Genomic DNA, 26499 nt, shown 5'->3' with positions numbered 1-26499 from the left:
TGATGCTAGGTTGTGCTTCAAGTTTATAAAATGCATAAGGGACAAGAATAGGCTTAAATAGCATAAGAACTGGGTCTCACGCCATACTGCTGCCTGACCCAGGTCAGAGCAGGTCCTGGGGAGCGTGGCAGGCAGCATGGTGCTCCATGAAGCTGTCAGAGCTGCTGTCTCAGCTGAGCACCCCGCCGCAGCTTGCGCTGCCTCTCCCCGACTCAGAGGGAGTCCTGCTGGGATGTGCAGCAGCTTGACTCAGGTCCTCCCTCTCACTTCTTGGGAACGGTCTGAGCATGGCCTCCCTCAGGAGAGATGACTCACCCAGGCGTGGAAAACACGGGTCTGGTCAGCCCCATCAGTGAACAATACGCACACAGGCACTGGCCAAGACACTGGGCTATGAAATGGTCACTGCCAGAATTTAAGGATCCGTACCCAGCTCCACCTTGTAGGTCGCAGCCACAGAAGAGAAGTGTGAGAGGGTAATAGTAGAGAACATAAACTTTTGCTCAACTTACTTTCTTCCATACTCCCAAGTCCCACCCTCCTCCTTCCATATTACAGTGATGGAGATGCAAACCAAACACACCTTTCTTGGAGCTGATCTCTATTTCAAAAGAAGGCTGCTCCTGTAGGAATAAAATATGAACACTGGCATGGGGTGGTAAACAAGTTCCTAGAAATTTTTGCCACCCAGTTACTTCCTTCCCTTCTTAAATACCCTGAAACAAATATTACTACAGTAGCTGCAGCCCCATACAGTTGTGAGAACACTCCATGAAAAAAAAAAAAAAAAAAGGTAGTAAAAAACAACAAAAAAAAGAAACAACCCCAAAACAGAAAAGCCCTTCCCTGGCTATGCAGGTCTGGAAATCTCAATGTTTCCTCATCACCCCTGGGAAAGGGAAGGGCTTTGCCTAGACACAATCTAGCACAGAGTCACCAGCAGTTCTCCACTCCAGCAGATTCCCAAGGTGCCAGACCTAAATCCTGCCCTGACTCGCAGACAGTGCGTGGAAGCTGTGGGTTCTTCTCGTGGTCACCAGGAGAGTGAAAGGAGAGGCAGGCCCTGAGGAGCCACACCACCTTTCCACAGGTCTGCCGAGGTTCGGCTGGGTATGGAGAGGGCAATACTTGGGCAGCCAGTGCTTGCTAAGTACCGGAATTTCTGCAGACCTGCGAAACAATCCCAGGATTACTGCTGTCTTTGCCTAACTTATAGCGGCAAAGAGGGCAAAAAAACAACAACAGAAGCCAAATCCATCAACACTCCTGTAAGGTTACTAACTACTTCTGTGCAGACACTGCTTTCTCATTCAGCACAGGGCTAAGCATGCTCCTAGGTAACTACGGGGGCACAGCAGGCGCTGGAGGGGACGACACAACTTTCCAGGTTTCTGTGGTGCTTCCCTCAGGCCTTGCTTAATTCCTATTACTAGACAACATTTACGATAACTCACAAACTTCCCACAGGCCCCGCAGGGCACCAGTCCCAGCATGCTCCAAACGCCTCCTGTTCTCATTTAATCTGGCCAAGCATGGCAAGCTGGGACCCGTACCCTTCACAAGGAATACTGCTCGACTGACACAGAGCAGGACATCTCTGTGGACTATTTCCCAATAAAAAAAGAAAAAAAAGAAACCAAGAGCAAATGCGACTTGCTCCATTTAATTTCAATTAACTGCAGCCCTTAGAGGCCAGGAGAGATGCCAATCTAGCAGTTTGTTGGCCATCCCCTCAGGGATGTCCCATTTCTCAAATGCCCCTTTCCCAACCAAGCCTCTGCTCTTCTCAGCTTAAAGTTTTAACAAGTCATTATATCCCACTGTGTTAAACTAATAAGAGCTTTAAAACCTGCAGTTCTTTTTCCTCTGGAGGACATGACTGAACAGTGGAAAGGACACTCGGTCAGACAAGAACCCTTCTCTGCAGTGGGGACTCTGCTACCTCTGGAAGCTCCTGACAGTGACCAGTGTTACTGGATCCTGGTAGAAAGACACAATGTAGTTAGGGCCGGGGAAGAGGAAAAGGAGCAACTGCTGTCCTCAGTGTGCTAGAACTTCTCCTCCCTCCCTAGGTGAGAAAACAGGCAGCTTATTTGCAAAAAGGCAAGTGGTTTCCTAAAAAACTACTGAAAAAACGCGAAGGCTGCACAGCCCCTTCCCCTAGAAAACTGTAAAAACGTTGGAGACACAGTGTGGCAGCAGGGAGGCTGGGAAGGCAGCATGGGGACAGCTGCTGTCTCTGGACCATGCCACAGCCATGGCAGGGTCCAGAGAAGTCTGGCTGTGACTTGTAGATGCTCACTGGAGAGGATTCAGGAGCTCAGGTCCTCTCTGCCCTCTGTCTGGGTGTTCAGTGGGCAGTAAGTGGCTGCGGCTGGTCTCCACACTGTCCAGGCAGCTGCTGGTATGTTGGCATATCCTGCCCGAACAGACCTCGAGGCTGTTCTGTGACCGTAATTGCTGTCAGTGACCAGTCCCAGCTTGGGCTCCCCTCCTCTGGAGGTGTCTCCTATGAGTGTGCTGCTGCTCAGTTGCTCTCGACCAGCTTGGCTAGTCCCTGCCGGATCTCACTGAGCTCAAATATCTTCACATCCATTATCTCTGCCACCTTGGTGACCTCGTTCTGGATCTTCTCTCTCTCAGCTAGGGTCTCCGCCAGCGTCTGCTCAGCCAAATGAAGGCGCCGCTCCAGCTCTGCGTTGCGTGCCTCCAACTCCTGCCGAAGGACACAAGTGCAGTGAGGTGGCTACCCAACGCTGATACACGCTGCTCACAGACCACCACCCATATCTCCACAAAACAGCCCTGCTAGCACCCCAGAGCCAGGCTACCCACACCCAGCCAGCCCAGGTCTCCATCAGTTCTTTCACCAAAAGATCTCCTTATCTCGAGCCACAGTACTCCAGCATGCACATGCATGTGAGCACATGTTCCCCAAACCCAGGCCATCTGCCCGCAGTTTGCAACTGCGTGTAAACGCAGATCTCCTCACATGCCTATCATCTCCAGGTCTGATGGCATTTGATGTTTGGAGATATTATTCTGCCATGAAAGCCAGTGCCTGTGTATGGGGCTAAGCCCCACAGCAGATCCGCTTGTTCAGAAGCTCGGAGGTAAACACAGGCAGGCAGTGCCCCCAGAGATTGCACAACAGATCGTGCTTCCATCTGTGTCCTTGCTCTGAGGTGCAGAGCAGCTTGCATCGCTCCTGCCAGCCAGACTGAGTCAGAGCTCTGCTCCCCAGCCATCCCTGGCCATCCAGCGAGCTAAGCAGGACATCACCTGTCCTGCTCCAGTCCTACGTCAGGGGCTAGAGGAGAGTACGTGAAGGCTGGGTTTGCTACTGCCTGCTGATTGTGTCCCATGTCATATCTCTGATGGATACGGGGAGGGTGAAAGAAGGCAGAGATACAGGCAAGGACCTGTTCCCACCATCCAGAGGCAGAGATAGGCATGGCAGCTCTGCGGCATTCACTCTTTGGCTCAGAGGAGAAATGGGGACAGATTCCTCTACTCTGAGTGCTGAGGTGTCCCAGATCTGCCATCCTTACCTGCAGCTTCTGCAGTATCTCCTCACGCTCACCCTCTGCTTCCCATCGGCCACACTTTTGGCTCTTTAGCATCTGAATCTCCTAAAACACAAGGAGGAAGACCATCATGTCAGACCCACTCCTGTCCCAGTAGGGCCAGCTTCCACCACATACCCCAACCAAGGCCCCTTCCCTCTCTCCAAGGATCACATAACCACACTCAGCTCCAAATTTTAATACCTCCCTTTCTAACCTTCTACTTCTGCTCTATCTGCTGCCTCCCTCTAAGCCATTAGTCCCTAATCAAGATGACCAGCTGAGTGCCATCGAGCTTCAGTGGTCTCTGCACCCTGCTGCACCCTTGCTCAAGATCAGATCCCAGGCTCTTGGGGCCAAAGTCTCTGCTCAGCTGTTCAGTGAAAACCTTTGCACACCTTTGCCTTGCCCCAGCGTTTTTTCCTCTAACCTGTGTAGCTCTGGAGAGGGGAGAGAGATCTCTTCTCACTAAGGATCAGGAACCCCAAAACACCTCCCTTCCCCAATCCCTGCTTTGTGGCTCCAACCCTAAGGCTCTGTCCACCCACCCTGCTGAAGCATGGCCACCAGAGAGTCTGCAGATGTGCAAATCGGAGAGGTTCTCTCCACATCTCCTTCACAGCCTCTGTAATTAAAACTCTGCTTTAAATCATTCATGTAAATGCAGTGAAAGCCAGAAGCAATTACTACACTAGAGGCTAACTGCAGTTGCAGACAGCTGAGAGGGGAAGGGGTAAGACACAGCCCTGTCATTTGTGCAGTGGCTGAGACTGTCCACTCAAGGCTATTTGCATGGGAAACTCCCAGCACATTACTCTCAGCTTTGCTTCTCTGGGGAGGGAGATCACTGAGGGGGCTGTGCTGGCTTACAGAGGCTCCTGGCTTGCATAGGCAGCATGTGCAACAGCACGAGGCATCCTCTGATCTCATACAAGCTGTAATGACAGACAGGGTGTTGGTGATTGACAGGCCACCCAGCTTCAGGCTTTGCTCTGCTTTCTGGGGTATTACCTCGTCTTTAGCCTTGATCAGTAGTTCCAGCTCCTCCAGGGTTTGGCTCAGCTCTTCCTTGTTGTTCTCACTGGAGGAATCGTGAGCTCCCTGTGACTCCAGTTCTGCTACCTACATGGAAGCAAGCACAGGGAAGGCATGCTCAGAGATACAGGAATGTCTTGACACCTTATCACCCACAGTCATTCTCTGTCATATTTTGGCTTCCTTGCAAACCCAACCAGGCTTACAACAGGATAGCAGCTCCCACCCTGGGGCTGTTAGGAAAAAATTCTCTCCTTCTGCTCTGCCTAGATCACACAGAGAAACACATTGCAGTGAAACTCGGTCTAGAGACTCTCTCTGCTTTCTCCTGTAGTTCTGCACTTCCAGCAAAGCTCAACTGGCTGACATCAAGCACATGAGCCTACAACCCAAAGTGACAGCTAGATCCACCTCCATTTACATCCCTGGGCAGAAATTGCATTTACATCCCTGGGTAAGGGAGTTACTGCAGCTCAACCACAGCAGAGCTGGGAGGAAGGGTTTGCCCAAGTGTGCTCCCTGTTCCTGAAAAATTCATCCCAGTGGCTTAGATTATTCATGAAGAAGATTCATTTGTAAAAGCTCATTGAAAGGTCTGCAGCAGCTATTGCTGGGGCCCAAGCGCTCACGGGGCCTGCAATGAGCTCTACAAGTGCAGCTCCAGCGATGGGTACTCTCACACAGACAGGGCTCGGACCCCAGTGTGACACTTTCCCAGAAGCAGGGATAGCAGGACAACACTGGCTGGATTGGGCCTCTGCCAGGATCCACGTAAACAGTGGTTGTGAGCTGTCAGACTCACGGGGCCATGGCCAGAATCAACCAGCTCTGGTCCCCAAATGCTCCAGTTTAGGGACAATAACCTAGACGTTTCACCGAGTTACAGTTTCTTCTGTGATTCTGCAAAGTCACCAGTGGTTGCCTTTCACCCAAGGCTCACAAAATCCTCCCTCCTAGCTCCTGCCTGTAAGAACAGCCACAAAACAGCTGAGTATGCACAGAGCAATGGCAGGGAAAAGGCAGCCCGATCCAGCCAGCCCCAAAACCCACACATATACATATGCACAACCAAGACCTCTGCTATACTTAGGGCAGGCTCCTGCTACAGAGGAGAAAATCTGTTCCATGCAGCTATTTTCCTGTCTGACTCCAGCACTGAGAATTAGCAATGGGCACAGTGAATCCTGGGGGACGCCTGTTTACTGCATAGACTGGCCACACAACAGCCATCAAGTGGAAACAGCTGTTAATTGCTATAAATCCCTGCTGCCTTTTGAATGAGCTACCTAGAAGTGAAATGGCTTTATGCTGCCTTCTCCAGGACTCCAGAGTCCTTTCCCAGCCAAACCCCAACTGTCCTAAAACCCTTTCCCAGGTACTCCGCGGTTCTTCCCTCCCAACAAACCCAACCGTGTGACTGTCACTCCTCTGCCCAGATGCACACAGGCCTCCTCAGTTGATCTGTGACCTCTCTGACATTACATGGGTCAAAAGATCCTATTATTCCAACCGAACAAGGGCTTGTTTGTACTGCGCCACCCGGGTTTCATGATGTTGCAGCTTGGATTCGAGCTAATTATAGCAGATAGAGCAATCTTCATCCTTCCTGTCATCAGCCAGAAGATTGCCCTGATGCCTAGCTCAGGGTGGGGGCATGGGCCTTACCCAGTATTGCTGGCAGCTGGGAACTACCCCCAGAAAATGTGAAGGGAAGCTGGTATTCTTTGACTTTGTGCTCTGGTTCCTCCCTTCAACCACAGGGACTCAGCACACGCCCAACTCACTCTGCAGTAAAACAGGAGCTCTTGCGAGAGCTCCCTAGTTATATGGCCTTATTCCTTGACATGTTTTCCCTGCCAGGTTCATGCAGCATCCTGGATTTCCATCCCATCTCCTGCTGACACCCATGGAAACTGATGGGAGAATGGGGTCAAGGGCACCATCTGGCTCTGGGACAGGGCTTCCTCTGACCTGCTCTGCAAGAGCCCTCCTGTGCTCACCCGCTGCCGCAGCGTTTCCGTCTCCTCCTGATAAGCAGCCAGCTGCTTCTTCCACTGGTCCACGTTGGCGTTGGCTTCATGGAGAGCAGCCACTAGCTTGTTGTTGTTGTCCTGGAGGCTGAAGAATTCAGCCTCCCACTGGACCTCGCTCACCGAACTGTGTGAGAGAACAGGGGAAGTGTGCAGGAGAGCGTAAAAGAGTCTCAGCATGAAGGTTTCTTCCCCCCGTGCTAACATGCGCTGAAACCACGCTCTTGGAAGTGCTGGGCAGCTCCCTGTTTTCTATTTGGCTTTCATATCACTTCCCAAATTTAAATGCTTCTTCCAGCCCTGAATATGCATCTCTTTCCTTTATCCCTGGATATTTGACTTTGAGGCCACGTGTGCTTGCTTGAAACTGCAGAAACCACACTGTGAGATTAATGGCAGGGGGGAGGGGAGATACAGCTACTATAAAGGAGCTTTGCAATGTGGGACTGTGAATCCAATTTTAAAACCCTTGTTAGATCTGAGTTTGCTTTGAATAAAACCCTACCACCCCAGACTCAGAAGGCAGCAAAGGACACTTGCTTTTGATTTAAAAATATTCTAAGTGTTCAGCTGGGAGCTCAACAGGAGCCACAGGGCAGAATCCAGCCCAGCGTCTTTTGAACAGACAAAGAGCGGAAGCAGCAGGGACTTCGCTGGAATCATCAGGGGAATTAACACAAATGCAGCCCTGGGCCAGCTGGAAAAGTGTGAACATCTTCTGGTATCACAAACTACTGATCTGTAGATAACTGGCATCAACTCATCCCCGCTGCGGGCACAAAGCATTCTCCTTCCCACGCCGCCTGAACAGCAGATTTCACCTCCAAGCTGGAATAACTTTTTACTGGGGAAGAAGGGAAATCGGTACAGTGGAGGGTCTGAGCAGCAGTGGACATGGGGCATTACTCAGCTACCTAAAGAAGTAGCGCTGGGTCAAAAGCATTTAGGATAAGGCCATACACCAAACCCTGCCAGAATAGACAGTTTAGGAGTCAGGAGCAGAGAGCACTTGTGGCAGCCTCACCCTTCTGAAAGCATCTTCTTCAGCCGCTCCTTCTCTGTTGTTATCTCAACATCGGCACTTTGGCTCCGGAATAGTTTATCTTCTCCTGGCCCATTGGAGCTGATGATGGGGCTGGGAAGTACCTGGGGGATGAGGAAGAGGTGGTTATCACACAGCAGTGAAGACAGCCCATGTAACCACAAGGTCTCTGCAAATTCATTCACAGCCTGGGTTCACAGGGCTAGTTCTCAGTTCCTGTGCTCTCGTGAGAAAAGCTGGCTTTCAGTCCTAACTCTTAGGTAGTGCTGTGCTTGTCTGCGTGACAAGGGGTGGCAAAGACCCTCATGTATGGCTCAGCAGCACCGGTCATGGCACAGCAATGACTTCAGAAGCTATGTGGACACAGGGCTTTCTCTTGGATAGGTAGGTTAGCGCTTCGCTCTTCCAGCAGCTGCCCCGCTGCCACGTCCTCCCTTTCCCTGTCTCCATGCCATGCTGGGGCAGCAATCCCAGTACACAGACACCCTGAGCAGGTGGGTTCACAGCTTGCATGCACCAGCTATTCCTCCCTCCTGACTTGAGGTACCGAATTCTCTGGCCCTCAACTTCCCCTTGACAAATGCCAGCGATGTTACAGCCCGTAACCTGAGTCTCATGGCTGTGCACAACACTTGAGCTGCTCAAGCTGGCCATTTCAGGGTTTTGCTGAATTCTTAATAGGATTTTCTTGCTGGTTCTCAGAGCAGTGGAAAGACTTAATAAACTCTGAACACAGATCTGCCAGGCCACCTGGATTCAGTCACAAGTCCAGCTTCTGTACCTTGAATTAAGACACCAGGTGCCACTGGGACAGTGTTTCTCAGGCTCAAGGGAGGGAAAATCTGCTATTGCTCAGATGACTGTGGCACCCACTTTCCAAAGGTGTGGGAGAAGAAACTCACAGCCCTTGCACCAAAGTATACCCTCCTCTATGGCTCCATATTCCTGTGTACATCAGAGCTAGCAGAGGCAAACAATTTGTCCTCCCAGGCTGGAGGGAACTGACAGTGGAGCAGAGATGAATATGCAGAAGCCAAAGCAGACTTTGCGTCTTCCAGCCCCTCCAGAAGACCCTGACTGCACAGTCTCCTCTCACAGCAGGAAAGAAGCTTGGCACTGACAGGGCAAACTGAGCTATAAAAAGACTCTCTGAGCAATGAGTCTCTGGGATCCTAAGTTGGGGGCTGTGAGACCAGGTGGCTGGTGAGTCTGCTGGAGTTCATAGGTAGCCCTCAAATGTCTGTGGTAAGGGCAGCCACCTGCCTTCGGAGTCGGCTGACATCTATAAATAGAGCAAGACAGGGCCATGAGATGTATTGAACACCAGCTTCATGAAGCCTTCCAAAGAGTGACTGAGAAGTGAGACCTGCAAAACACAACCCTGCCTCACCTTTACCACAAGGTGGGGAAACTGAGGCAGGGAAGGGGCAGAAGTTTCCTGTTCTGATGTGTTGAGCCCCTGTGAGTCCAACTGAAACTGGTAACAGCTGAAGATGCTCCACACTGTTTTGTTGCTTACATTATCCACAGTGACATACTTTGGGATGGGGATTGGCCTAAAAGGTAGTAGAGGACAGAAGAGAACTGCTATCCTGGGATTTCCCCAGCTCTGAAAATCTGAAGCCTAAGTAAACTAGTGCAGATGGAGAAAATGAGGGAGTCCTGATTTATTTCAGGAGACAGATCTGCTCTCTGCTCACTTGCAAACAGAAACACAATCAATTATTCAAGGATGAAACTCATGTTTGAAGCTCTACTAATGTAGAGACTGCAAATCAGCAGTGGGACAGTGAGAGAAGGGACGATGGGCTGATGTATGTACAGGCTGGGGAAGGCAGGAAACGCAGGATAAGATCTGCATGCCCACATGGTAGGGGACACTGCCTGTGTCACTGTGTCAGCATGCTGGCTGCCGGATGGCTGCAGGCAGGGGCCATGCATTACTTGTGTCCAAGCTCTCCCACTGAGAGACAAGGCAGGCTGAATGGGAAGAGCGAGCGTGGGTTCCCATTGTGGCAGTTTTAACACTGCTGAGTGAGGTAAGAAGAAAGAACAGAGCCTTAGGCCGTTTCCCTGATCTGTGTTTAACCTTCACCTTCTGACCTCCTCATCCCTTCTGTTGCAAGTTGCCATCGCAGCATAGGGGAGATGAACACGTCCTGTTGTGGCACCTGACGAGTTCTGCCTGCTGTAAACAGGATAAGAGGGAGTATCTCTACTCCCAGCCTCCACCTCCTGGCCAGGGGAGCCCCCATGGCAGCAGCTGGCCACAAATCTCTGTCTTGGGCAATTATTACTGACCAGAGTCTTTTACCTAAAACTTTGGTCCTGCTATGAGTGCTCTACTCTACTCCCTTCTTCATTTACCACCCATTAGGATGGGGCTTATAGTTAGCAGGAGTCAAAAGCTAGGCACGTTTTCCCCATTTTTGCACCCCACATGACATTTCCAGTCTCTGCAGAGCCACCGCCTCCACCGCCCCCTCTTTTCCCTGCAGGCCAAGGTACTGTTCACACTCCCCTCCTCCTCCTCTGCTGCCACTCCATCTGTACTCAATCCAGAGAACGCAGCGTCCTCTATCCTACAGCTCCTCTCCTACCACCAGGAGCTCTCCGCAGCTTATCCTCTCCCCTCCATCCCACTGCTGCTGGAGTTGGTTTAGCTGTACAGGGAGAAAGGTAACAACTGCAAGTGCAACACATGCGAGAATGATCTGTGATGGGCTTAAGCTTTCTGGCTTGGTCTCCTGGGGGAAAGAAAATTGAATGACTGGTTGTCACGCGTGCAGTTCTACCTTAGGGGAGAGTTCCCAAGAGGGGAGAATAATTTCTACTCTCATAGCACAGCTTCTCTTCCACAGTGGAAATATGTCAGAAACAGAATAAGTCTGGCCAGAACTCCTCAGTCACCAGCTCTAAGAAATCACTTTGTCTTTCCATGGACCCCCACGGACAGCACCATCACCTATCAGAGACACTTGGAGAAGAACCCCCTGCAGCCCAAGAAGAGGAAGAAAAATGGTTGAAATGCCACATGTCTTCCTTTCTATGATCTTCAACCAGGCACCATGCACTCCTTCATGCTACTTGCCTGTTACTATCACACTGATAGCTCTCAGAAAGAAAGGGATGAGAGCAAGAAGTTACTAGAGGAGATCAGCACAGTGGCCATTTTCCCCAGCTGTCATTGCTCTGCAGTGAGCTTTACTCATGCCTCTTTCCAAGCATTACCTGGTGAGATGTGATATTCAGGGCAGGATTGGTCAGCTCTGTTTTATCCTGGGACTTCTCCCTCGCCAAACGGGCTGCTTCTTTCACTTCCTGGAACTTCTCTGCAAACTAAAGGGGAGTGGGAAAGTCACTCCAGCGCTATGCCAAAATGTGGAACGAACTAGAATTGATGGCTGGGTTACCCATCTCTTTGTAACTTTGTTCAACATGCTTTTTAATTTGTCTTCAACTAACAAGAAAATTCAGGGAATAGCCCCTCTCTGCCCCTGCCCATGATTCTGGCACTCAGGGCTGTGGGGTTAGCTAAATAGCAACAACAGAAATTGAGTCTGAAGTCCTAATTCAATTTGTGATGCTTAAAACACTGTGCAAATATTACTTTAAAGCTTTTCCTAGCATCTTTGTGTCCTGCATTAGATTTTAGCACAGTGGGAACAGCATTACATGAGGTTCCTGAAGACTTTTCTCCAGAGGCTGGTCTCCCCTTCAGGGTTTCAGGGACATTCCCCCTGCTAGCATCGGGTTTCTGCCAGCACCTGAAGCATTACCTGGGAGAGATGTTGCTCCGAAGCAAAGCCCAACCCATACACCGTGTTGGCTCGGCTGTCTGCCCATTGTCCAAATTTCTGGGACGTCTTTGTGAAGGTCATGTTGGGTGTAATAGTGCTGTTGATGATTGCCTGTAGAGAGAGGCAACGAGAGTCAGAGAAAACTCCAGCCTGCCACCCGGGGGTGGTGGCGTGGGATAGATCACTATAATCCCTGTGTACTCTAGGAACTAGGGGTAGAAAGCTCAGGTTTTTAATCTATAAGACAGCAGTTCAGGCTTTTGGTGACCAAAAGTCCTTTGAGTCCAGCTATGTGACATGAACAAATCTCAATCATCTCGTCTACTGAAAAAGAAAAAAAGCCACAATATCATCAGCTTCCTCCATTGCTGGAAAAGATGATAAGAGACAGAGTGTCTCTGGGGACTTAACAACTTTATGATGTTCTCCATTTTCATGGCAAGCATGGAAAGAAAAAAAAAAAAAGGCTTAAACAGCAGTCAGGACTAGCTATTACGAAACACTCTGTGCTGGTTAAGGTAGCAACAAAATAAATTCCCTGGGAAGATTGCCTAATCTCTGCCATTGGAGGTCTTCAAGAACAAGTCAGGAAAATGCCTATCAAAAACAGTTTAGGGAAAGTTAATCGTGTTTTGTGGAAGTGACTAAACAGACTACCTCTGAGACTCCCTCAACCTCTGTCTGTCATTTCATTCTATCTACAGGGGCTGGTTTCAGCACAGGATAAAGGATCTCAGAAAAAGCTTGTGTTTTGCATGTATGGGGGATGAGAAGAGAGTGGGGCAGGGAGGGACAACATCAGACCCTAGGGCACATTTTTCATCAGCACAGATTCTAGTGTCTAACACTAAATACACTTGAGCATGGAGGCAGTGTTTTACCTTCCATTCCCTGCAGTGAAGATGCTAGAGTGCCCATGCTGAGAACTGACCAACTTGACACCAAAAACACCAACACCAGAGCAGACTTTGGCTGCAGAAAAACCTGCTGTCAAGCTGTGCGATGTCATCAACAAATGCCCCCTACCTTGGTGCCCCCCACACTGATGATCCGGTACACGTTGCGTGTGGCATCGTAGAAATATGAGACAGTCAAAGCGTGCTTGCTGGCAGGGATCCAGTTCCGTTTGGTGGCAGGGTCGATCTGGAAAACATGGGCCCTGGTGCTGAAGATTGGCTGCTCCCTGCAAGAGAAACGAACAGGGCTGTCAGGGCAGAGGGGAAGCTGAGCAACGGGGGAAGCGCATCGACTTCCTGGCACTTGTGTTGCATTATGCACTGCCAGCAGCACTTCTGCTATTTGCCTTCTCTCCAGGGATCTGAGACACTAGGTGCTAAGCAGCGCAGCCCCCACGGACGCAGCATCTCTCAACCAGCAGCCCTTCACTGAGCCTCTGTGTAGGGAGTAGCAGCTCCCCACTGTCTGGACCGGTATCATCTGGTGTCCCTTCTTATTAGGGGAGTTATGACCCAAGGTCTCCATCATTCCTGGAAATTGCTTTTCCAAGACCTCTGGGCTTCTCTGTGCTCTCTACAGGGACCTCTGCATCCTTGGCACTCTTCTAGAGCCCATTTTAGAAGCTGGAGGACCACTGGCTGATGCCCCTGCAAAGTAAAAGCCCACAGCTGTTTATGCCTCCTATTTGCTCACCATCCAGGCAGCATGATGACAGCAGCTTTCACTGCACACTAGTGTTCCTGGTCTATGAAAATACGCTTGGCACAATAACAAAGCTACCAAGGGTGTTTAACTCCAGGTACAGGTTTTTACCTTCCTCTAGAGCTTCTCTGTCCTCCTCTGCAGTCTTCAGACATTTCCAAGGACCACAGCCTGGTCATGCCAGCAATAACAGACTATACCCTCAGGTTAGTAGATCTTATATGCATGTTCACCGAAGGATGGGCACGAAACTTGCAAGCAGAAGCGCAAATAGGACATCACAATCTCATGTTTGGAGCATACCAGATGGCCCTACACAACACAGCCAGTGTGGCAGTTATGCTAATGATTAGGGCTTATATTATTTTTAGCCTGACTTGAAGCTTTCTTTCACCATCCCTCAGCACCTTAGTGGTCAGTTCATGGCAACTTCACCAGGTATATGATTTCTCTGGTTGCTGTATTACTTTTACTTCATAGGATATCTCCAAGTTGGAACTCTAGGGAAATGGATGGATGGAGGATGTGTTTGGGATGTGAGCACAAAAATCACCTTCCCCTCAGCACAGCTCTTCCTCCCTTGACTCATGCTTGGGAAGCGCATCCTGCAGTGAGAGGTCACATTGCAGGATTAAAAGCAAGTCACTTAATGAATTAAAGGAAACACTTCACCACACAATGTCCAGCTGCTGCAAGAAAGCACTGAACCAAGCACTGCCTGGATTTTGTAACCAGTAATATCTGAGCTGAACTAAGGAGTTGAATCTCAGGCATCAGGATGTAACTTGAGTGTTTCAGGAGGCAGGAAGGAATGTTTCCATGACACAACAGTCCAGGTGCATCAGGGCTTGGGGTCGTCATTTGACTTTGGTTAAAACCCAAGGCACCGGCCATTGCCACACTCCTTGCCCAAACCTAGTGAAATCTGATGTGATTGGAAACATCCCACACCCCCACGACAGCTGCAAACAAGGCATAGTCACAATCCTGCTACGTGCAAGCTCCCAAAATCCAGACATTTATATTTCCTCCCCATTCCAAGTCCTCACAGCTGCAACGAGCAGACTTTCCCATCAATCCAAAGACAAATGTACCTGGTGCTTTCTGCACCCATCACCAAAACTTAGGAAGGAAATAAAATGCTCCCTGCTACCTCCCAGTTTCAAGCCTTGTTCCCAGGTTACAGCCCTGACTCAGATCTCTTGTGACTGCATGAGGGTCTAAACCAGCCCCTTCTCCACATCCTCTGCCTGGTTTTATTCAGCCACGGTCTGTTTTTGGAATGAGATTCAAGTTTTCCAGGCTCCACTAACAGATACTAAATTTTACATGGATCATGGCTTATCGTTTGAGACACAGTATCCACAGAGTAGGGAAAAACTAATGTTTCTGCACCTTAACCCCCAAGTCCTGGGCTAGTGTCAGAAAGAACAGAGGAAGGACATTACCTAGTTGTTGACATTTGTTAGTAAGGGTAAGACAGACTACAGGCCAGTGGAGTTAGTATGCGTCTCTCCTCCAACAGCTTCCTTCTCAGGTCTCCTAGCTGGACTGAGGCTCCTTTTTGGTTTTGCCTCCACAGTGATTCATTTCCTAGCGATGGAAAAGTCAGCTGTTATTTATCACACAGAGCACAGACAGAGCGTTCAACCAGGCAGCATTCAGGGGCTTCATTTGTCCCAAACTCACAAAGCTTGTAATTTGTAATGATTTCTCATCACCGAACAAGTTTTCTTCCCTGTCATGGGAGATAATTGGGTGAGCTGTGTAACTGGAGTAAATCGCTTTGGCAGCAGGCTCTGGCTGTTGGGAGAGGGCCACAGAGGAGCCTGGAAGGCTCTAGTGTTTCCAGTCATGCACACGTGATGCTGGCTGCATGATGGAAAACCCTCCTCAGAGATCACCCCTCACGCACGGCAGCTATTCCTGTGCTCACTATTCATCAGCGCGGTCTGCACCCAGAGTCAATGGAAACCATCCTGCTGACTGCAGCAGGTTTTGGACCAAGTGCTGCTTCAAACAGCCCCCTGCCATGCACCCTGACAGAGTTCTCTGACATTCCCGGAGATAACCCTTCTCTGCCCGCAGGGACGGGGTTTGCAGCTGCACCTGGGAATTCACCCACCATGGGCATTCCCTGCCCTGTGCTCCACAGAGCGAGGCACGATCCCAGACCCCAGCAGTGATGAGCCCCTGCGGCTGGCCCGTGCTGTCTCCCCACAACGTGAGAGCGAGCTGTGCTATTCATTTGCTTTGTAAATTAGTCTCTCCAGTAAATGGCCCTGCTCTCCTCCATATCAACTGAGACTGCATATCTGAAAAAGGGAGCAAAAGTGTAAGAAAGTGAATTTGCATGATGAAGGATGCCTGTAGAAGGGGTAGAGCGCCCAGATCTCCCAGCCTCTCTGCTAAGTCTGCCTTCAAGCAGGTCAACTTAGAATGTCCTAATACTTGGAAAACCCCACTGCCTTCCTGCTGATCACTCCAAGACAGGAGAGGGTCAGGAGGCCACTCAGACGTCAACTGTCCTGTAATTACAGTGTCACTAACCACAAAAGGCAGCATTACTTTCCTTCTGAGCACCAGGAGTAGAAAGTAAAATGTCATTGTAAGGCCTGTCAGTCAGGAGAAAAGCCCATCTTCACAGGGGTTAGCTTATGTTTTTTCTAGTCACACAAGGCTGATTTGGCTGCTCTCTCGACCAACACACAGCCCCTGGGCATGCATGCTCTTTTCCTGGTCTCAGGTATACCAAAATATGCACCGCTGATGGTGTTGATGGGGAAGGGCGCTCCACTTATTGTGCCTTCACATAATCACTGCTGTCTCGACACTCCTCATACATTTGTTCGTGCCTTATGGTCTTCCCTGGAGCAATAAAACTTCATGCTGTCTGCGAGAGGTCTACCCCTTCCAGTTACAAATGCGAAAGTCTTGCAGACTCTCTGAACAGGCCTGCTGCCAGTTACACCAGATGTGCTTTGCTTCCAACAGATAGCAAACTGGCAACAACAGCGGCAGGGCATGTCGGCAATTTCACCTGCCTGCCCGGTGCCAAGGAGGGAACTCCTGCACCCACCTCTCTCCGAGAGAAGCAAACGGCAGAATCTCCTGCAAGCATCTTTTAGGTCTCCCCTTTCCTCACCACAAATGAGAACAGTTGCTGCCAACTTGCACGGCCCTAAATAATGGTGACTGGAGATTGCTTTATGAGGCAAGGATGCTATTGCCTTCTCACAACTACCCGAGTATAGTGCCAGCCTGGCATGGGGACAGTGCTTTCTAGGAAGCAGTTGCTTAAGCTCCGTAGGTAACACTCAAGGAGAGCTTTGTGCTCTGCCTGGGAACAGCACAGAGATGTTCACGCCCCTTTTGCAGTGTTTGTGCAGGGGAAAAAAAAACCACGTTGGTTTTTGTTTGTTTTTAAATCCAGTAAATGATACAATTTGTATCCAGCTAGTGCAAGAATTTCATTGTTGAGGATGCTGGCTAGGCTGGAAACCTGCCTTTCAGTACTCACTTACTTGTCTGACAAGGTTAAAGCAAAAGCTACAAAACAAAAGCTCTCCTACAGTCTGAGTGGTGGAGCACAACAAAAGACATTCAGAAAGAGTAGGCAGCAATGCAAACCAAGACAGAAGAAAATCAAGAAAGTCTGCAAATCTCCAAATCTCGGGGCACATCTCTAAGAAGTCACAAATGGCTTATTAAATGGAAGATGGCTCTACCTCACCCTTTCTGTGATCCCTCAGCAGCAGAGAACCATGGCAGGGTTTGACACAGGTCAGCCCAGCTGAGTGGATTAGCAAGGTGGGGACACAGGCAGGACTGCAGGGCACTGGCGTACGTGCGGAGGGAAGTTCAGGGCAGGAGAAGCACAGGTGCTGAAAGCCAGATCTGAGATGCATGAGCGGAGTAATGTCTGAGGAGCACTCGTCTGCATTCAGCTTGCTTCTGGCCAAGCTGCTAACCTCTCGTTTCCAAAAACACTACAAAGCATTTAAAAATAGTCCTGAAAGTGCCAAAGATTCAAACCGTCATGTTCTCTCTCCCGCTACAGCCCTCTTTTCCCCTGTGTTTTAAGTGTATATGCTGGATACACCACACATCCCTAAATGCTGACACTTCTTTTCCTGCTCCCAGCTGGGAGTCCCCATAACAATACAGACATAGCAGTGAAAAGGGCATGTGTAAATAAAACCACTTACATCCCCCCAGGGCTGTCCTTTGCAGATAATTAAGAAAAACCAAAGCAAATGACTGAAAGGACAAAGATCTGGCTGAGACACAGACATGATCAGCAAGTGCCTGATGGCAACTGGAAAAGATCCAGGTCTCATCACTACCAGCATTTGTTCCCAGCCCAGGGGGGAAGGGCAAAATTCAATATCCCACGTTCCACTGACAGCTTAAAAATGACCTGTCCCCGATCAACGTTCCCCAACACTCCAACAGCAGGCTTCCAGCTACCAGGGAAAACCAAAGAGCTGAAAATGAAACGAAGAGGTGATCTAACAGATCCAGCTATTCCTAACGTGTTCTTCACATCAGCAAAGCACCTGGCTCCAGGATGCTCCCCAAGTAAAGACCCAAATGCCTCCTCTTGTGGCTTCTCCTTAAAGAGAAGCTGGAAGAAGGTCACTGGATGTTTGGGGAGGACACGTGAATATAGGGTATGGATCAATCGTTTCCGATTTGCTCACTGACTGGAGTCTCTGACTCAGTGGTCATTAAGATGACATGTAAAACTGCACACTGGTCTCATTTCCACCTTGGCTCTTATATTATTCCACTCTCTACAGCATCCAAATGGATTTCCTAATGAATAGCTGCTTATTTCACCATTGCCAGGAGAGTAAATCATTATTTGTCCTCTTAATTTATCGTCTCAGCAGAGTAGCAATGGACTGAGCAGGCCAAAGGGACCGAGTTCGCTAAGGCTGGATGAGGGACCTCATCAGGTCAGGACACACTGACGCACTGCCAAGACCCTGGAGGAGAAGCAAGCCCTGCAAGCACTGCCCTGTGCCAAGGAGGTACAGATGGCATCAATTCAGTCCCTTGTTCCAGCGCCACATTTTACCTAGCAGGGGAACAGGGGGCATAAAAGGTGCCGAAGTCTGGAGAAGACTAAAAGTGGCGCTGCCCCCTCTATTTTGTGTAATCTGAACACATATGTCACTGGATGCATGGACTGTCCTTGAGTGTCCTGTCTGGATGTGGGCTCTTTACAGGTACACAGGCCTCTTCCCAAGTGGGATCTTCTAAATTAACCCAGTGCCGCTACAGAGAGAACGCAAATGAAAGGGAGATGAGCCACCTTCCAGAGAGGCCTCTCCAAAGAGAGACTGCAGCACCTCCTGTTAAGAGACAGCACCAGGGACTGGTGCCAGGATCGTCCCATGACGCACCTGCAATGCGTGGGATCGCATGGATCGGTATATATACAAGCATCACAGTAACACAGGCTCACCACGCCGCAGTAGAACAACGTCCAAACTGAAGCAGAGCTGCTGACACCAGGCTGCTGGGAGCTCAGCTCGCCTGCCCTGCCTCAGAGCCCATCTCATGCAGAGGGTTCATCACACACATCTACCTACGCTTTGAGCAAGTCACCTTTATTCCCTCTGCTAGGTATGTCTCTAATAGGGGGATTTCGGAGTCCTCTCTCTAATCCTCACCAGAAAAATACTCTCAAACCTGAAGACGAGTCTAATAGCAGAACAGAAGTAAAAAGGTGAAGAGATTTTTGGTTTAAGCCACAGAAGTCCCAGACAGAGCTGGGAACAGGACATGTTCCCCACTGCATCCTCCAGCCTCCTGCCACAAGGTAACAGCATACAATCCTATAAAGAAACGTATCTCATTTTAGGGAATAGCCCAGGTTAGAGGAAGGGACAGATAGCCTTTGAAAGAGCTGTTCAGCAAAACGTTAATGTCTAAATTTCAATAGCACTGTGGCAGCTCCAGTGTGTTTCACTGCATGCTCGCCCCCTTCTCTCTTTGCCCCACCCCATCTTCAGCTGCCTGTTGGGGTCTTTACACCTCAGAGAAACTGTGTTTTATTGCTTTTACTTTCTCAAGGTATTTCCAATGCAAATAGCACCTCTTTGGGAAAATCCTGTTTGACAGTTGCAGGCTCTCTCTTCAGCAGGTTTGTAAAGCTACGGACAACTGCTAAAACGCAGCCCTCCTGCCAAACATCTTTGAAGGGGAGAGGAAAAAATCAGGTTTTTATTGTTTACTTTAGATCTTTTATTGCATCCAGCAATGTCTTTGCTCGATAGCTTCTACACCGGGTGTGGGGAGGGGTCTCTGACTGCACAGCTGCATTTGATTTACGCTTTGTCCTTGTTCTTCTCTGATTTTCTGTGCAATCTGGAAGATTTTTCCCACTGAGATCCTCTTATGTTTTTCTTCTCAGTAATTCTCACCTCACAATCCTGTCTGCCTGCCTGTGACATGGCCATTTAGTTAACTGAATTACTTATCACATCCTGCTCACCTGCCCCCACCCTTTGCTGCATGACCAGAGAGAAGAAACCTTATGTTTGCTGTGGAAAGGGAAGCTTTTAGAGTCACCATTCCCCAAATTTATATTGATGTTTCTGTCCTGTTTTCAGTTCCAAAGCGAGGTGTGCGACAAAAGAGCAGGATTCAAACCCAGACACAAGTAATAGAGTTTTAAGAGAGAGATTTGGTGGGTGAGTCCGAGTTCAAAGCACTCTAGGGACACAAATAGTGAATAGGTCTGAGGTTTAGAATAAAGTCTTTTAGCCACTTAAGGCAGCAGCTGGAATGTGCTGGGGAGGCTAAGCTCGGTCCTCATTAACTGCATTTGCCTTGGTGCTCCTGGATGGGGTTCAGTCAAGGGCATCTCTAGGAAGTCCATGTGCTGTTCCCCAGCCTGCACCTCCTCTCACTCACTGCAGCTTCTCTTTGCAGGGATATTCATTTACTTGTCAGAGACAGGAGCCTCTCTGCACTTGGACGCAGACAGGATAATCACTTCAAATACTTTGCTCTGCATCTAGGCAGCCTGTGGTCCCCCTTCACCTAAAAACCAAACCAAAAATGCCTTGCAAGAAATCACAAAATACCAGATCAGCAGAATCATTTGTTTCTGTGGATCATGGGCACAACAGTACTCAGCCATGAGGGCAGGGAGGCACTTTGGGGGTGCGATGTTCCTACTGACAGCAGCAGGATACCTTCAGAGTGCAGAGACCTAGGAACATATTTCTGCGCTGTGGCTGGGCTCAATGCGCAGCCACAATGAGCAAGCCCCCCCCAAAAGAGGTCGTCTTCTGATAAAGGCCCACTGCCAGCCACAGCAGGAGGAGAGGATTTCCCAGCTGCTGTGGTGGGAACTTTGCAATTCTCACTGCCCATCTTCCCCAAAGTCCTTTCTCTCTGCAAGGTCTGGTTTCCTGGATGGGTGTTCACAGGGCAGCTTGTGCAGAGCAGAAAGGGGTACGTGAGAGCGTGTGAGCACGAAAGATACGTGGCTCAGCTCTGGCACTCAGCCCACCACCACGCTGAGTCAGCTGGGAGGCCGTGCTGGCTGCGTCAGGGCCAGGGCTCTCCCTTCTGTTGGATCGCCAGCCAGAGCACTTGGGTGTGAGAAACCCTACCAAGCAGCACAGTCTGGGATAACTTAAGGGAGGGGGTTGGCCAGGGTGGATGGGGGGGAAACGTGTTTCAGACAGACAGAGCCCAGTATTTCAAAAGACAGAACTGGAGCAAAGAGAGGGCCTGAGAACCAATCTCCTCCTCCTCCACTGCTGTCTTTGTTTCCTTTTATCTTCCCTCAGCAGCTTGAATAGCTGCTGACTGTATGTCAGTGCTGTTTGGGGAAGAAGTGTGGGTTAATGAGAGTCAAACCTCATCTCTTTCCCTTTGCATTTCTCCCCAAAGCCTAACCCTTCCTCTGAGCCAGGGACTGGGTGTAACTCCCTCCAGAGACTATGGACTCTATTGCTTTACTGTAAATGGGTGCAGAAAGCGTGCTTTGATATTGCCTACCCAGGATTTGGGCACAAGCCCCCAGGACACTGACTGTTAGACACTGAACTGCAAAACGGCTTTGGGAACAAAGTTTGGGAGGACCGATTCCCAGCCCTTTGTTCTAACCACCAGGCAGGTTTTCAAGCTCTCATAGCTGCAGCTTTGCTTTCATTCTGTGCTGCATAACGTGACCTTGGGGAAAATGCATAGATGCTGCCAGTGTCCAGATGGGATTGAAGGGGGCCGGACTTTTACCCAACAGCCACAGAGGGAAGGTGGAGCAGTGCAGCTCCAGTAACGGGAGGTGGCGAGGGGCTGCCTTCCCTTCTGCCTCCCCCAACTCCCAAGAGATTACCCAGCAGGGCTTAGCACAGGAATGAAAAGCAGCTGCCTCATGGCCTGTCTGCAGATAAAGGGCAGCAAAGGAATCCTGGCTGAATATGCTCCTGTTGGATCAGCGTGGGGAACAGCGACAAGCATGCAAGGTCAGGCACAGAGACAGGCGATCAAGGGCATTTAAAGACACAACACAGCTGAGATTTTTTTTTTTTCCTTTTGGAAACCAGTCTCCATCTACAGAGCATCTTGGCTGCTGAACACTGTGCTACTGGCTGTCTACAACACAATCTGTGCATTCACCTTCCTGGGACAACTGTTCCTTCTGCTACTAAGCTTCAGCAGCCCTTTCTTTTGAGTCACACAGACCGTTGCTGGAAGTCTGTACAGCAATTAAAAGTTAAAAAACCCAGCAGAGCCAGACTACAGCAAAGTAATTCTTTATACATTTGAGAAAAAATGTCCAGCAATAGTTAGAACCAGAGAAGTAGAGATACATGCACATCTCGAAGTGCTCCATGCCTCCAACACATTCTGCCTCTGCCTCTTTGTTGTAAGCTACGGGACCCATAGTACTTCCAGGCACAGATGCCTGCTCAGCTTCACTAGAAAAAGTCCCCAAGATCTGCTGCTATTTTTGACCTGCCCTTGCCAGAGCTCCCAAAGCACAACCAACAGTCTTTTTGACAAGGACAGTTCAAATTGGCTGTTTAGCAGAGGTCAGCGGGATGACAGTATAGGTAAGAGTGGGTGAATTAATTTGCTTGATATATGTGACAGGCGGGTAAACTCTATACTGCTCAAATTAGAAGCCAATAAGTTGCATCTACCTGTATTTATATTTGACAATGCTATCAGCAGAGAGTCAGAGAAACATAAGTATCTATTGAAACCTCAGCTAGGACCTCACTAAATTCACTTCCCTCAGGATCAAGTGTTACTTAAAACTGTCCTCTTCAGAGAGGAAGTGCTAATGCATTAATACCTACAGTGCAGTGGATACAAAAGAGTCCATGGAGAATTCATCCATGAAAACCAGAACATGATGTTACAAAGAAATCTAATATGGAGGAACAAAACCAGAATCCCTGCTTTAAAAATAAGTTCACTAAAACCGACTGCCAGAACGTGACCTAAAAGGGGATGCGCTTTTAATCTCTTTTGCATCCAAAGTAATTTAAACGCTGCTAAAAGCTACTCAGTATCCCTGTGTGATCAATGTACAAGCAAAAAGAAACTTTTATCTCAGGAGTTAAGTGGAAATAAGGAATTTTGGGTGGAAGCGTCATCTCTGGCTTAACAATAGTTTTGCTACTACACCACTATAATTATACAGTGAAGTCTAAGCAGACTGAGATGGTGACACTATCTCAACATTTTCCATGGGACCTGGCGACCCTCTAAAGAAACCACATAGCTGCTGGTTGTACCTGCGGTATGTCCAAGAAGGATTCATCTGCTAACTCTAATAAAGTGCTAGTCCCAAGCTATCTGCTTGTTAAACCCTTCCTGGCAGTTGTAGAAGTTTTACAGTAACTTTGTGGATCACAGGAAAAGTTACAAGAAAATAGGGACACTTTCTGATTTAACATGGATCGGCACATACTCTGCCAACTTCAAAGGGTCTATGCCAGATTCACACTGCTGTCACTTTTGATTCTTCACCTCTACCTTTTCTGCCTCTTGAATCTGTGCTTGACTGTTCTATCATTTTATCTAGGTAGTCCAAGACGAAAATTAGCAAAAGGAAAACAAACCCCTAAGAATGTTGTTTATTTCTCTTGCACTGTCAAACCCACACATTTGGAGGGAGTTGATCAGACAGGCTTCCTACAGATCCACTGTGCTTTCAAACAGCCACAAAGACTTTACTGCACAAGAAACTCACAACAACATGTCAGGTCCTTAAAGTTACATGATTGAGACTTATAACTAGGACATAAATTAAATACCAGACTAAGCCCCTATTTCCATGCCAAAATCCACTGCCACATCCATGCAGCATTATTTCACTCTTGGAAAATCCGAGGGGGATCATAAACTCAATCATCAGGGATTTTCAACCCATTTAGAAATGCAAACAGGATCCATTTTACTGAATGCCAAAGTCACAACAGCCAAACAAAATCCCTAATTTCTAACTTCTGGGAAAGTTTGTGAACACAACCCGGCTCCAGTCCTCCCACTCAGCCTCCCAGTTTGGATTTCATACAACATATAGATCACTAGAGGCTTCCCTTCCATACGAGTTTATTTAAAGAAGTTGCCGAGACTTGCAATTACCTACTTTCTAACCCATAAAATAAAAGGCAAGTCTGAACTTTAAAGCTTGCAATGTGGAAAAAATGCAATTTAAAACCTTCATTTCTTTTGCCATTACCTTAAAAATAGCTCAACGGCCATGAATAATAAAAGCAATTCAAGAAGAATAAACCGCCAGTCTCACCCCATCTCTGCCGGGTGTCAGCTTCCTTCTCTCCCGTCCTTTCTTCAGCTGCCTGAGATTCTCTCCACGTTTTGATTTATTTCTCCCTTCCTCTTTCTTTCTGTCTTTCTCCGGATCCGGATGCTCTTTAAATTTCCTCCGGAATTTCACTTTGAAATCTTGCTAGTTTTGCTGTTGGCTCGAAACGCCCAGTAATCCCCGAGCGTGCTGGGCACCGAGGGCAGGGGCCGCCCGGACCCCCCCCCCCCTCCCCGCTTTCCCCGGGCTGCGGGCGCCCACACCCAGCACCGGCCCCGAGCGCTCGGCGGGGAACTTCGGCACTCCCCCCCCCCGGCCGCCGCAGTCCCCAGCAGTTCCCCCTCTCGGCTCCCAGGATCCCTCCTTCCCTTCAGCATGGGAGGGGAGCAGCAGGATTAGGTGGTGCTTTTGCAAGCCCTTTTAGACAAAGCCGTCTGCTGCTGCTCCGGCAGCCCCGCAAGTTTTCCCCCCGCAGCCCAAGAAGCACAAGCCGCCTCCCGACTCGCGATTTCTTTGTTCTCTCTTTCCCTTTTTTTTTCCTTTTTCCTCTCCTCTTCCCTATCCGCTTCCTCCCTCTGCTAACTGCCCCATCTCGGTCACGTTTCTCTCCGCTTCTTCTCCCGACTTTATTCCCAGGGCCGGGGCCGGGGCCCGGGGCCGGCTCGGCGGCACCACCTGCCGGGCAGAGCCGGCCCTGCGCCCGCCGCCCCCGGCACCCACCGCCGGAGGATTACCGCCGGCTGGATTACAGCGCTGCCCTGGGATCGGAATGGGCGCTGGCTACCCTGGGAAACCAAAATCGCTTTCTTTTCTCTTAGTCTAGACATCTGCCCTCGGAAATCGGGCGAGCTTTGTCGCTCTGTCTTTCATGAAGTCATTTGTACAAGTGGAAAATTAACATAAACCGTGAATACATTTTTATGAAATGGGAAAATACCCTGGGAAGAAGGGAGGCTGAAAAGGCTTGGGGGAGCGGAGTGGGTAATTAGCAATCAGCCACTCCCAGCGTGCCGCTGCGGCCAGAGGAGCTAATGCGTGCAGTCCTCGGCTGTGATAACCAGGCACCGAGCCGGAGAAGAACCTCCGCTCCTCTGGGGAACTCTCTGCCCAGGTCCAGTGCCCACACCTCCGGGATGCTGAACAACTGGAGAGGGCTCACGGGGGAGCTGTGAGAGAGAACAAACCACGGTCTGTATTGAAAGAATAAAAGTGCTTCATCTGTTCATCAAAGACAGGGTATGGCGTGACTTGATCATAACCATAAAAAAACTTCCTGGTAGGAAGAAATCTTATACACGAGTGCTCTTCAGTTCAGCCAGTGCAGGTGTAACAAGCTCCAAAGGCTGGAAGCAGACGCGGAACAGGTCAGTCTAGGAATAAGACGTGTTTTTCATCACAAGGGTAGGGAGGCACCAGTAGCCTGGCCTCATGAGGCAAAAGAAGCCCAGACCAGGAACGGATCTTTTCATGGCTTCTCCTTACATCCAACACATTCGCAGCAGAGATTTTGCAAAGGGCAGCTGCTCTGGGCGCTGCTCGTGTTCTGTTCTGTAGGCAAAGCCCAATGTGCATCCAGCCTGGTGTTTCCACACAAAAGAAGGACAAGGATGGGGCCTGCATGTGAACGCTACCTGATCTAGTGTGTGTGTGAAAAAAATCAGAATTGACCGTTATCAACTGTACTGGGCAGGGTGCAGTTACTCTGGGCTCTAAGTCAGTAACTTTGAAGCTGTAGACAAGCTTTACACAGTTTTTGGAGCAGGTAATAACTGTGCAAGCTTCTCATACAAACGCGCCTAGTGAAGACCCTGAAGTTTGGCTTTGGCAGGAAACTATTTCCGCATTGCCTCCCAGACACCCCTACCAGTACACTCAAATCCTGATTGAACACCAACACCTGATTCCCACAGGTGCCTCCATTTTGCCTTAAAATATGCCACTACTTTAACACGAAGCTTCCCATGAGCAGACTCAAGTGTCGCTGCTGGATGATCCCAGCCCCCTTTACACTCCTTACTTATCAGGACACTTTAATAGGAAATCTTCCCAAGAGAGGTTTTGTTAATCCCAGCCAGTTCTGCACATTAATTTCTCCATGAGTTAATAACTTCAGAACTTGCACCAAAATAGTAAGCTCTGTGCTAGTAATTTTACAATAAAAGGTGGAAGTAGCTTTCATAATTTGGCAATATTCATATCAGAGTTCAATACTAGCAGCATAAACACTAGCAATAACATCACTTCTCACACTCTGCTTTCAGTGTTTTACCTCCACCCCTACTTTGTAGGGTGTATTTAGAAGGGAGATTTACTGACACGTGTAATTCCTTGTCTCCAGTGTCCCCGCTACTACTGCCCCCGTGTTTGGGGTTATGGTTTGCTGCTAGTAATTTTAAGTGTAACATCAGACAAATACTTTCTGAGCACACTAAGGTAATGCCCTGTTTAAAACAATGGCAGCAGCTGTCAGCACAAAAGATTTTTGGCACCAAGAGAGCTGAATCGAGGTTAGAAGCAATGGGGAAGGTTTGCGTTTTCACAGCTTATGGGTGTACGCTCA

General features: G+C 49.2%; 1 protein-coding gene across 3 annotated transcripts; it reads right to left on the bottom strand.

Annotated features, from left to right (window-relative positions):
* Positions 1–1647: 1647 nt before the first annotated feature.
* Positions 1648–24574, bottom strand: HOMER3 (homer scaffold protein 3). Of its 3 annotated transcripts, XM_052800947.1 has the most exons (10): positions 23922–24574; positions 14581–14725; positions 12500–12656; positions 11453–11584; positions 10905–11012; positions 7656–7777; positions 6602–6758; positions 4578–4688; positions 3552–3632; positions 1648–2716 (listed from the first exon to the last, which is right to left on the bottom strand). In XM_052800947.1, the coding sequence occupies exons 2-10, from the start codon at positions 14592–14594 to the stop codon at positions 2528–2530; spliced, it is 1071 nt and encodes a 356-aa protein (XP_052656907.1). In that variant the 5' UTR covers positions 14595–14725; positions 23922–24574; the 3' UTR covers positions 1648–2527. The 3 variants fall into 3 exon arrangements, with proteins under 3 accessions (XP_052656907.1, XP_052656905.1, XP_052656908.1); XM_052800945.1 differs by lacking the exon at positions 14581–14725 and having other exon boundaries at positions 23856–24574; XM_052800948.1 differs by lacking the exon at positions 14581–14725 and having other exon boundaries at positions 23922–24572.
* Between the last annotated feature and the right edge of the window lie 1925 nt (positions 24575–26499).

Source organism: Harpia harpyja, chromosome 11 (assembly GCF_026419915.1).
Source record: "Harpia harpyja isolate bHarHar1 chromosome 11, bHarHar1 primary haplotype, whole genome shotgun sequence".
NCBI lineage: Eukaryota > Metazoa > Chordata > Aves > Accipitriformes > Accipitridae > Harpia > Harpia harpyja.
Note: the sequence above shows the minus strand (reverse complement) of the source record. Positions and strands in the feature narration are given on the sequence as shown.

Excerpts from the sequence above, each read along its gene's own strand:
- HOMER3 (XM_052800945.1), bottom strand. The coding sequence starts at position 23,878 with ATGGCCGTTGAGCTATTTTTAAG. Across the intron at positions 11,013-11,452 it reads CGGAGCAACATCTCTCCCAG|TTTGCAGAGAAGTTCCAGGA; the intron begins GTAATGCTTCAG and ends ACTCCCCTTTAG. Across the intron at positions 4,689-6,601 it reads CGGAAACGCTGCGGCAGCGG|GTAGCAGAACTGGAGTCACA; the intron begins GTGAGCACAGGA and ends GCTTCCATGTAG.